The following is a 13,171-nucleotide window of genomic DNA, read 5'->3' on the forward strand; positions in this document are numbered from 1 at the left end:
GTGTGCCTTTCCAAATCATGTCCTATCAGTTTAATTAAACACAGCTGGACTCCAATGAAGGAGTAGAACCATCTCAGGGAGTATCACAAGGCATTGGACAGCATGTGACTTAAAAATGAGTGTCTGAGCAAAGGGTCTGAATACTTATGACCATGTGATATTTCAGTTTTTCTTTTTTAATAAATTTGCAAAAATTTCTACATTTCTGTTTTTTTCTGTCAAGATGGGGTGCAGAGTGTACATTAATGAGAAAAAAACTTGCACTTTTTTGAATTTACCAAATGAAACAAAGAGTTAAAAATGTAAAGGGTTCTGAATACTTTCCATACTCAATGTATATATACATATTTTTTTTAATTAGGACTATTCAAACTATTCAACTTTTTTTAGTTTGATTGATTAATTTATTTAGTCAAAGCTTTCTTGTTCTGTCTCATAGAGAGGTGCTAGGTGGTGAAAACTCCTGGTCTTTACTGCTGTCCTCTTGTGCCATTCCGGCTCTTATACAGCTATTGACACTACCATGCTTTCCGGAAAGTCCCAGATACCTTCTTATAGAAAAGAAAGATGATTATCGAAGTCTAAAGGGTAAGTCATAAACCTAAATCATTTATATATATCCATAAACATCTGAATTCTGGATTATCATTTGGTTTGGTTTGGAAATCAGAAGATGGACAATTCTGATACTGTTTGTGCCCTCCATTTCAGTGTATAGCAGAGTCTCAGTGTCTCCTTTGCGATGAATATAAATCAGTCTCAGTAGAGTTGCCAACAATTCAAAAATTACAGGACAGGCCGTAAAATTAGGGCACTCTTTTGACCTGTCTGTAAAAAACATTTAAGGTGTCCATAATTTTTTTGAAGCTGAAGAAAATTATACAGATTATTTTGATTGTAATTATCATCAGTTTACTGTTTACAGTGAATGCGGCTAATGTCTTCTTATCTGAATTTTGGGCTGTTGACATTTATCACTTGTAATCAGAATGGTTTATAATGGTTTTCCACTGTGTCCATAAAAAATAATATTGTGGGTGCATGATTTTTTTGTAAGCTGTTCTGAAAAAATTTAAAAGTCAAATTGGCAACCCTGAATCTCAGTATCTCCTATAAAATGAATACAGCAGTCTCAGTGTTTCCTATGTGATCTATAGATAACATTCTTCGTGTATCCTATGTGATGTTTATACAGCATAGTCTCAGTGTATTCTATGTGATGTATTTACAGTAGTCTCAGTGAACAAGTATATTGAACTTTAAAACATTAACTCATTAGCTTCATTAGATTCCAAATACTTTGATTTCTTTATAGCTCCATAACAGCCAGCCAGAATAAAACAACAAAAGAAAAAACGAGTTAATCCTGCTCTGCAGCCACTATTATATAGTGTGCCAGTTCAACATGAAAAATTTAGTGAATGGTCCCACTTTAAAAGAAATGAACATATGACCCTTCAGGTAATTTCCACTTGGAAAATGGTCCATTCTTTACAATAATGGTTATTGGGAAGGCAAAACTGAAAACAAAAAATGCTTGGTTGATGCCGGGGTGACTTTTGGAGCATTTTAACTAAAAAAAAAACCTTGTGTGTTACTCAGAGGCTGTTACGAGTGGGTTACATCCACCTGCGAGATTTGGAGTTAGAAGATCACTATGTATTGTGAATCGTAAATCTTACATTTACCCTGTGAGTTTGTATTTCATATTAAATGGATTTTGTTTCCTTTGGTGCTAAAGAGGTTAATGTCCCTTTCTATGCTTGTTAGAAACTTGGAGCTCCATTTCACAGCTCTGTTTCTGCCCTGGTCATTTCGTCTCTGTAAAAAATCTGGCCAAGCCTTCCCTTCCTTGCCAGTGAAAGTTTTACTTCCAGCTTCTTGGAGTCGCTGTGCTGAGTTGGAGATCGTTGTTGCTGCTGGAGATTGTTGCATGCTTTTTTTTGAGTGTATGCTTTCCTCAGTGTCCCATTCCCATTTAGTTTGTACATTTCTACCCTTCCTTATATACCTCTCTATCTTTGGTAAGTGTTTTGTATGTTAGTTGCTTTTTGTTATCCCTGGATGTCTTACAAGTAGTGTTGAGCATTCCGATACTGCAAATATCGGGTATCGGCCGATATTCGCTGTATCGGAATTCCGATACCGAGTACCGATATTTTTTCAATATCTGATACCGGAATCGGAAGTCCCCATAATGCAATGAGCCACTGCTGTGGCTGTGATTGGCTGCTGAAATGATGTCATCATGATGCGCGGTCTGTGCGCATCATGATGCGCGGTCTGTGCCGACTGCGGGGGGTCTGTGCCGACTGTCGGGGGTCTGTGCCGGCTGCCGGTGGTCTGTACGGGCCTCTCGGGGGTCTGTACAGGCCTGTCGGGGGCCTGTGCCGGCTGCCGGTGGTCTGTACGGGCCTCTCGGGGGCCTGTGCCGGCTGCCGGTGGTCTGTACGGGCCTCTCGGGGGTCTGTACAGGCCTGTCGGGGGCCTGTGCCGGCTGCCAGTGGTCTGTATGGGCCTCTCGGGGGCCTGTGCCGGCTGTCAGTGGTCTGTGCCGGCTGCCGGGGGCCTGTGCCGGCTGCCGGTGGTCTGTGCGGGCCTGCCGGGGGTCTTGTGTGTGTGCAGGCATCGTCCGATGGGACTACAAGTCCCATCGGGCGATGCCTGCTACAATGACAGTGATTGACACATTAGCCAATGATGGGACAGTAGTAGTCCCATCATCCGGCTAATGTGTTGAATGTAAAAAGCAAACAAACAAAAAACACTCTACATACATACTACATATATACTACATTCATACAACATACATACTACATACATACTTCATATATACTACATTCATACAACATACATATATACTACATGCTACATACATGCTACATATATACTACATTCATACAACATACATACTACATTCATGCTACATATATACTACATTCATACAACATACATATATACTACATACATGCTACATATATACTACATTCATACAACATACTACATATATACTACATTCATACAACATACATACATACTACATACTACATACATGCTACATATTTACTACATTCATACAACATACATACATATTACATACATACTACATGTATACTACATTCATACAACATACATACATACTACATACATGCTACATATATACTACATTCATACAACATACATACATACTACATACATGCTACATATATACTACATTCATACAACATACATACATACTACATATACAGTGGGGCAAAAAAGTATTTAGTCAGTCAGCAATAGTGCAAGTTCCACCACTTAAAAAGATGAGAGGAGTCTGTAATTTACATCATAGGTAGACCTCAACTATGGGAGACAAACTGAGAAAAAAAAACCCAGAAAATCACATTGTCTGTTTTTTTTTTTCATTTCATTTGCATATTATGGTGGAAAATAAGTATTTGGTCAGAAACAAAATTTCATCTCAATACTTTGTGATATATCCTTTGTTGGCAATGACAGAGGTCAAACGTTTTCTGTAAGTCTTCACAAGGTTGCCACACACTGTTGTTGGTATGTTGGCCCATTCCTCCATTCAGATCTCCTCTAGAGCAGTGATGATTTTGGCTTTTCGCTTGGCAACACGGACTTTCAACTCCCTCCAAAGGTTTTCTATAGGGTTGAGATCTGGAGACTGGCTAGGCCACTCCAGGACCTTGAAATGCTTCTTACGAAGCCACTCCTTCGTTGCCCTGGCGGTGTGCTTTGGATCATTGTCATGTTGAAAGACCCAGCCACGTTTCATCTTCAATGCCCTTGCTGATGGAAGGAGGTTTGCACTCAAAATCTCACGATACATGGCCCCATTCATTCTTTCATGTACCCGGATCAGTCGTCCTGGCCCCTTTGCAGAGAAACAAACCCAAAGCATGATGTTTCCACCACCATGCTTTACAGTAGGTATGGTGTTTGATGGATGCAACTCAGTATTCTTTTTCCTCCAAACACGACAAGTTGTGTTTCTACCAAACAGTTCCAGTTTGGTTTCATCAGACCATAGGACATTCTCACAAAACTCCTCTGGATCATCCAAATGCTCTCTAGCAAACTTCAGACGGGCCCGGACATGTACAGGCTTAAGCAGTGGGACACGTCTGGCACTGCAGGATCTGAGTCCATGGTGGCGTAGTGTGTTACTTATGGTAGGCCTTGTTACATTGGTCCCAGCTCTCTGCAGTTCATTCACTAGGTCCCCCCGCGTGGTTCTGGGATTTTTGCTCACCGTTCTTGTGATCATTCTGACCCCACGGGGTGGGATTTTGCGTGGAGCACCAGATCGAGGGAGATTATCAGTGGTCTTGTATGTCTTCCATTTTCTAATTATTGCTCCCACAGTTGATTTCTTCACTCCAAGCTGGTTGGCTATTGCAGATTCAGTCTTCCCAGCCTGGTGCAGGGCAACAATTTTGTTTCTGGTGTCCTTTGACAGCTCTTTGGTCTTCACCATAGTGGAGTTTGGAGTCAGACTGTTTGAGGGTGTGCACAGGTGTCTTTTTATACTGATAACAAGTTTAAACAGGTGCCATTACTACAGGTAATGAGTGGAGGAAAGAGGAGACTCTTAAAGTAGAAGTTACAGGTCTGTGAGAGCCAGAAATCTTGATTGCTTGTTTCTGACCAAATACTTATTTTCCACCATAATATGCAAATAAAATGAAAAAAAAAACAGACAATGTGATTTTCTGGATTTTTTTTTCTCAGTTTGTCTCCCATAGTTGAGGTCTACCTATGATGTAAATTACAGACGCCTCTCATCTTTTTAAGTGGTGGAACTTGCACTAATGCTGACTGACTAAATACTTTTTTGCCCCACTGTATACTACATTCATACAGCATACATACATACTACACACTACATACATGCTACATATATACTACATTCATACAACATACATACATACTACATACTACATACATGCTTCATATATACTACATTCATACAACATACATACATAGTACATACATTCTACATACATACATACATACAACATGCTACAGACATACAATATACATACATACATACTACATACTGCATACATACTACATACATACTGCATACAATACATTCATACAATACATACATATAGACAACAGTACATATAACATAGAGTACATACTCACCATCACTTGTCACTTTGATCCCCGAAGCCAGTGTCATCTGTGGAAAAATATGAAAATAACAAACAAACAATATACTCCCTGATCCGCAGAAATCCACGCGTGTCCCACGCCGATCTCCCATAATATTATTATTGCCATAATGGCAATAATAGGAGCAATAACAGTGCTCCTATTATTGCCACACAATAATGCCCATTACTGTGCTCTTCACTAAGAAAAATTCCTCCTATGTGCCCTCTAACTATAGGAAAGCCAGGGCAGAGGGACCATATACAGTCCCTTAATCTAGGGGAGTCCTAGTATATCCTTAACCCCTGGGTTAAACCTGAAGGTGGAGATGCCTGGGTCTCGTACCTCTCTGTGCTCCTTCAAAATTCTAAGTTGCTCCCACCCTAATCACCCAGGGAGGAAAGGGGCTAGAGTGAAAGGGTAAACACAGGCTGGAAAGACAAGTGGAAACCAAGGCACAATCATTAGGCAAACACTCAGGATAAAATATGAATGGGAAATGGGTGCACAGTAAAGAGGCAGAAAAGCAACACGAAAAAATGCCAAAAAGGGAGGACAGAGGTATTCGCAACAAACCACATGCAACCACATCTCAAAACGACTCTCAAAGGCTAGTTTCACACTAGCGTTTTTCTGTGCTGCGTTTGGTGCGCACATCAAACGCGTGACAAAAATGCATACAAACGCTTTCAAATGCTGCTTTTCTTTGTTGCATTATCGTGCGCGGTAAGGCAAAAAAACGCAGCGTTTGTATGCGTTTTGAAGCGTTTTCCATGCGTATGCGTTTTTTATGCGCATGGTGTCACAATCACAGGAGGAAAATTCTAGAAAAATTCTTGCATCAGACACCACCAATGGGACAGCAGTGGGCTCGTGTTATGGAAATTCTTTATATAGACCCAGTTTACAGCTGAATTCTTCACATTTCCTTGGATTTTCTCTTGTCAACATGGTTCTGCGCTGGAAGACTTTTTACTTCAACTTGGATCTGGACATCAGGATGGCTCAGGCTTATGCAGTTGCTTTCCATCAACAAAGGGAGAGAGAGAGACAGCGAAGACAGCAGCGGTGGCGTTTGTGGATACATCCGATTGTTAAACTCCGGGAGAGCCGTGGAGCGTACCACACCCTCTACAGCGAGCTACAGGCAAACCCGGATAAATTTACTGATTACACACGGACGTCCCAACAAAGCTTCATGTATTTGCTTGGTCGTATCCAAGATGCCATCCGGAGACAGGACACCCAGCTCCGTTGTGCGATTCCTCCTGAGGAGCGGCTCCTGGTCACCATACGGTACGTAGTATTTAAAAAACAATGCCTGCCTAATTTTATTTGTTCTCTCAGATGTACTATGAATTATTGTTCTTCCATGTACTTAACTAAAGGCTGCAGCATTATTGTTATACCATGTAGTAAAGAAAAGGCTGCATATTTATGTTTATGCCTTTTTTTTTGTTTGTAATTTTATTTTTGGGTGTTGTAAAAATCCAGATACACAAATATTAATTTTTGTTGGTTCTCTGTTTCCCAGGTTCCTGGCTACTGGAGAGACCCTCTCTTCACTGCACTTCCAGTACCGGCTTGAAATCTCCACCTTGTCGGGAATAGTTGCGGACACCTGCCGGGCTTTGTGGGACGTTCTCTGTCCCGAATTTCTGCCCCTCCCAACCGTGGAAAAGTGGATTGAAAATGTAGAAAGATTCTGGACAGTCTGCAATTTCCCCAACTATTTGGGTGCGGTGGATGGGAAACACATCCGGATTATAAAACCAAAAAGAACTGGATCAGAGTACTATAATTACAAAAATTACTTCTCTACAGTAATCATGGTCATTTCTGATGCAGACTGTAAGTTTGTTGCAGTGGACATTGGTGCATTTGGGCGTGGGAATGACTCCAAGACTTTTAAGAACTCGGACATGGGCCGGAAGTTGTATGGCAACCACTTCAATTTCCCCATGCCACGTCCTCTTCCTAACACCAAAGGTCCACCACAGCCCTTTGGGGATGAGGCACTCCAGATGTGCCAAAACCTCCTCAAACCCTACTCCAGCTGGGACTTGGACCACAACAAAAGAATTTTTAATTACAGGCTGACCAGGGCAAGAAGAACTGTAGAGTGTGCCTTTGGTATACTTGTCTCTAGATGGCGCATTTTAACCACAGCCATTAATCTGAAACTGGAAACAGTGAATGAGGTGGTGAAGGCCTGCGTGGTTCTACACAATTTTGTTATGGTTAGAGAGCACCCGAACTTTGAACTTGATGATGCCGCTCCTAACCCCTTGTCAGAATTTAATCAGCACCCTCTCAGGTCATCCGTTGAAGTTGGCCAAATGAGGGACCAATTTGCGGACTACTTCAACTCAGATCTAGGACGGGTGGCCTGGCAAGACCAAATGGTGTAACAAAGTTTACTTTTGTGTTTATGTTAATAAAAAAAATTTGTTGATACCTGTACCGAGTGCACTCTGTCTTTTTACACTTCAATATAATAATCAACTGGCCAGGTGTACGATTGAATTCATGATGCTGTGTTTTGTGCATCCTTCATTTAATAGTACTCAAGACCAGGTGACCATGCATACACACAACTTGTATGATCTTTATTATCTTTACTCTTTGAGCTCAGTGTGATGCGACGGTGGAGATAATACAACTAATATTTGTGTCACCTGTCATGATGTTACAATTATTCATTTTGGAAAGCAGGAGCATCCATAACTATTTTTGACACCTAAAAACACTGACTATCCATATTAGTTGTATTAGCACCACTGTGGCCAGTTTAGAACTCAAGACTGTATACATAATAAAGTTTTCTACAATACCCAGGCCTGGTGTCATGCTGAAGTGAGGACGGCAAAATTAACGTATCCACACGTCAGACGCTTATTACACATTGTCAGGAGAATACACATAAGAGGTTAGCTGCAGCAGCGCTACAGTCTGAGTTATATATATGCAGACTGAAGCGACGCTGCTGGTTACAACTCATGTGTATTTACCTGCCCAGGTGTGATCGTTATGATACAAGGCCAGGGTATTGTACATATGGCGGGTATTTTCCACATCATCTACTCAGTTTATCCACACACACTGAATAGAGGATGAGGTTAATTACAAGGTCTATCAATAATAACCTTGGATTGTATCAAAAAAAGTTAAATGATGTTAAAACACACCATAGTGAAGTTACTGTTTTGGATACAAACCAAGGTAACAATAGATAGGCCTTGCACTCAACACCATCCTCTATTCAGTATGTGTTTTATTACCTGACTGAAGAGACTGATGTGGAAAATACAAGTCATATAGATTTCTGGTTTTGACTACAAATATCTCCAAGATTGACACGTGTAAACGTGTCATTAATGGACCAACAAAGCTAATCCTCTAATCCTCTAAATCTGAAGCTATAGCTTCAAAGATACTACAGGAGTGTTAATCAAGCAACCAAGATGTGAACACTTAATCTAAAGAGTAAATTAACTAAATAGAAATAATGTCACCATAAAAGGATGTTAATCAATAGTACAATTTAATAAGTGGTAACCTATGCTATAATGCAAAAAAACCCTTCTAGAAAAGGGGAAAAGGTATATCTGAAGTCATGGTGTTAGCAGGTGAAGGTAGGTGCCCCTACTGGAGTCCCACTCAGCAGCCTCGACGTACGTTTCACCAAAAGCAGCTTTGTCAGGAGGCCTTTTGCATTATAGCATAGGTTACCACTTATTAAATGAGAGTAGGCTAAGTGTTTCACATAAAATTTTTGTGGTAACCATACTACCATTTAACCTGACTATCCATCTGATATGCTGTATTTTTCTTTCATCATAAACATTTTTTGGGATAGCATTGGTGTCTGGGGGATTTGATCTGGTTGTTTTATTATATGGAATTGTGTATTAGCAAACCAGTCATATTGCACTGTCTTTTCGCCAAATTGATTGGGACAATGTCCTCAAAAATAGGAGCACAGAAAATAAATGGGAAATATTTAAATCAGTTTTACACACCCACTGCGAGCTAGCCATACCGTACAGAAATAAAAGGGCTAGGAACAGGAGAACACCAATGTGGCTAAATAAGGATGTAAAAAGGGCAATAAATAAGAAGAACAAGGCATTTAGGAAGCTAAAACAAGAAGGCAATGAAGAAGCATTAAAAAGTTATAGAGAAAAAAATAAAATGTGTAAAAAACAAATACATTTAGCAAAAGTGGAAACTGAGAGACTCATTGCTAAGGAAAGTAAAACAAACCCCAAACTATTCTTTAATTATATAAACAGTAAAAAGATTAAAATTGATGGTGTCGGCCCTTTAAAGAACAATGAGGGTGAAATCATAGAGAGCGATGTGGGAAAAGCAAATGTTTTAAATACTTTTTTCTCAACAGTGTTCACACAGGAAAAGGATTTGCCAGGGGAAATGCAGAGTGATAATGTAAACTCCCCATTAAGTATTACCTGCCTAACCCAGGAAGAAGTGCAGAACCGTCTTAGTAAGATTAAAATTGACAAATCACCAGGCCCTGATGGCATTCACCCTCGGGTATTAAGGGAGTTAAGTAATGTGATAGACAGGCCTCTATTCCTTATATTTAAAGACTCTATAGAAACAGGGTCTGTTCCTTTCGATTGGCGGCAAGCAAATGTGGTACCAATATTCAAAAAGGGGTGTAAAAGGGAACCTGGAAACTATAGGCCGGTAAGCTTAACATCTGTTGTGTGTAAAATTTTTGAAGGGTTTCTAAGGGATACCATTATGGAATATCTCAATGTTAATAAATGTTTAACTCCATATCAACATGGATTTATGAAGGATCGCTCCTGTCAAACTAACCTGATCAGCTTCTATGAGGATGTAAGCTCTCAAATGGACCAAGGAGAATCATTGGATGTCATTTATCTCAACTTCTCTAAAGCATTTGACACTGTCCCACATAAAAGATTGGTAAGTAAGATGAGAAAGCTTGGGCTAGGGGAAAATGTGTGTAGATGGGTAGGTAGCTGGCTTAGTGATAGAAAACAAAGAGTGGTTATTAATGGGGCATACTCAGATTGGGCCAGGGTTACTAGTGGGGTACCACAGGGTTCTGTATTGGGCCCCCTACTATTTAATATATTTATTTATGAACTAGTGGATGGCTTACACAGTAAAATATCAGTATTTGCAGATGATACAAAACTATGTAAGGTAGTTAACACAAAGGAGGACAGTTTGCAACTACAGACAGATTTGAGTAAATTGGAGAAGGGCTGAAAAATGGCAAATGAGGTTTAACACAGATAAGTGTAATGTTATGCACATGGGAAGGAGAAACAGATGCTATAATTACTTACTAAATGGGAAACTGCTGGGGAAATCAGACATGGAAAAAGACTTAGGCATCTTAGTCAATAAGAAGCTAAATTGGAGTGCCCAGTGTCAGGCAGCTGCCACCAAAGCAAATAGGGTCATGAGATGCATTAGAAGAGGTCTGGGGACACGAGATGAAAACATAATTCTCCCTCTGTACAAATCACTCGTCAGACCACACTTGGAGTATTGTGTGCAATTTTGGACGCCGGTGCTCAAGAAAGACATTACTGAACTTGAAAGGGTTCAAAGGCGGGCTACTAAAATGATAAATGGAGTTGGTTCACTACAATACCCAGAAAGGTTATCAAAATTAGGTCTATTTACTCTAGAAAAGAGAAGACTTAGGGGAGACGTAATATATATGTATATCAGAGGGCAATGCAGAGATCTCTTCAATGAACTGTTTGTACCAAGGACTGTGACAAGAACAAGGGGGCATTCTCTTCGTTTGGAGGAAAGACAATTTCTGCACCAGCATAGAAGAGGGTTCTTCACGGTAAGAGCAGTGAGGCTCTGGAATTCTCTTCCTGAGGAAGTGGTGATGGCCAACTCACTGAATGAATTTAAGAAATGAATGGATGCTTTTCTTGTGAGTAACAGTATAGAAGGTTACGAATAACAGAATATTATAGGTAGATGGTTGACCCAGCTTAAGGGAAGGACATTTTTTCCCTATGGAGAAAATTGGCTTCTACTCTGTGGGTTTTTTGCCTTCCCCAGGATCAACAATGCAGAACAGCTGCACTAAAAATAGGCTGAACTAGATGGACATACGGTCTTCCTTCAGCCTTCAAAACTATGTTACTATGTTACTATTGAACCCCAGTAGGTTCATGCTCTTATTTTGTAGTCCCAGTTGTTTCTGTTATGTTGTCTCATATTATGTATCAGCCCTCTCAATTATTGTAATCATCTATTATTAAATATACTGTAAGTATTTTTCTAATAAATTTTGTACTATTGATTAACATCCTTTTATGGTGACTTTATTTCTATGGAGTTAATTTAGTCTTTAGATTAAAGGGGTTGTCCGGGCTTTTCACATAATCTCAGTACATATCTGGGCTGCAGAATTATGACAATAAGTAATTTACTTTCTGTCACAAGTTTGCACGGTTTTCTAGATATTCTGAACAGAACGTCCAAGGGGTGTGTGTTATGGCATGGAAATGAGAACTAGTCGTAACCTCCTACTCTACGCCAAACATGCCCTCTATAGCAACAACCCCACCCTCCATAGCTACAGGCCCTCCCCGTCCACATGAAGCAGCCCTCATCACACAGTAACAAATTCTCCCCCTTCAGCAGCCTCAGTGCAGAGAGCAGAGAGCTGCTCCTCCCCCAGACACACACTGAACAGTGATCTATGGAAAGTGAAGCTAAGTGAGGAGTGAAAATCGTCCTGTATTCTGGGCCACTCCATGATTACAATACACAACTCATTATCAGTAATTCCTTCCCTCACTGTCCCAGGTTGCTGGCAGCAGTGAGAACAGACTGTGTGATGGCCATTGATGGGGGTCTGCAGCTTCTAATCTGCACAGGGGATGGCAGTCACTGATGTAATCTGTTGTGTGACAAAGCCTCTGCTGTGTGAATGAGACAGCTCTGTGTCACTGATGTCTTCACACAGCAGCAGATTTGGACAACCCCTTTAAGTGTTCACATCTTGCTTGCGTGTCATTAATGGAGCCATGTGTTGACAAAAAAGAAAAATGTACGGTGCAGTGTGTGTACGGCGCAGTGTATGTTGGCGGCGAAAGACACATTAAACCAAACTTTTTTTGAACAATAAAAATTGCACATTTATTGTCATGATCCCAGTGCAGGTTTTTGAGCTGTACACCGGGGGTTAATGTCTGGAGCTCTGTGCAGGTTTTGACCTGCACACTTGGGGTTAATGATTGTGGCCTCTTTCTGGTTCTGGGAGAGCTTCATAAACCTCTGGGTAGCTTCAATCCCTGCCAGTTATACTTTTGCCTTTGGCTTAGTGTGCTGACCCCCGTGTGCCTGTTTGTTGCTATAGCTTGTTTATATGGTTCTGACCCGATTCTGTTTCCCGTTGTGAGTTTGCCTGTTGATTTTGTACTGCGTTATTATCTGTGTATGACTCATTGCCTGTGACCTGACTACTCTCTGCTCGCCCCTCTTGTGCCTAGCAGCTATCTGTGTATGACTCATTGCCTGTGACCTGACTACTCTCTGCTCGCCCCTCTGGTACCTTGCAGCTATCTCTGTGTGTGACTCATTGGCTACGTCCTGACTATTCTCCCTGTCTATGCCCCTTGGTAACTTTGTCTCGCAGTTACTCTGCTAGGAATTGTCTTGCAGCTCCTAGCTCTGTGGAGTTTAGGCCACGCCTCTAGCAGTCACGTGCTTCAGGTCCTGCGGCTCTGAAGTACGCATCTATTCGGTTGCTGCCCGCTCCACAGGTAGCTTTGAGCACGCTTTCGCTTTACTCAGGGCACGCGCACGGGCTCAGTGAGCAAGTTCAGTGCGGTGTCTCTGACATTATAACTGGCCTACAATTTTTTTTTCTCCTCACTTCTGCAGCATGGACCCAATGTGTGCTTTATCTGAGCAGGTGAAAAGCTTGACTCAGTCACTGCAGAAGCTTAGTTTGGAACACCAAGCT

The 13,171-nt window shown here is 41.0% G+C and overlaps 1 protein-coding gene across 1 annotated transcript in view; it reads left to right on the forward strand.

Moving 5' to 3' along the window:
- The window catches only part of LOC141096299 (solute carrier family 2, facilitated glucose transporter member 9-like), a 144,872-nt gene that overhangs the window by 94,884 nt on the left and 36,817 nt on the right, over nucleotides 1-13,171 (forward strand). Inside the window, exon 5 of the mRNA XM_073582840.1 lies at nucleotides 440-588. Within this exon, the coding sequence (XP_073438941.1) occupies nucleotides 440-588 (149 nt within the window). The remainder of the gene's footprint in view (nucleotides 1-439; nucleotides 589-13,171) is intronic.

This window comes from Dendrobates tinctorius, unplaced genomic scaffold, assembly GCF_039654945.1.
Source record: "Dendrobates tinctorius isolate UK_male_01 unplaced genomic scaffold, ASM3965494v1 ptg000073l, whole genome shotgun sequence".
Taxonomy (NCBI): domain Eukaryota; kingdom Metazoa; phylum Chordata; class Amphibia; order Anura; family Dendrobatidae; genus Dendrobates; species Dendrobates tinctorius.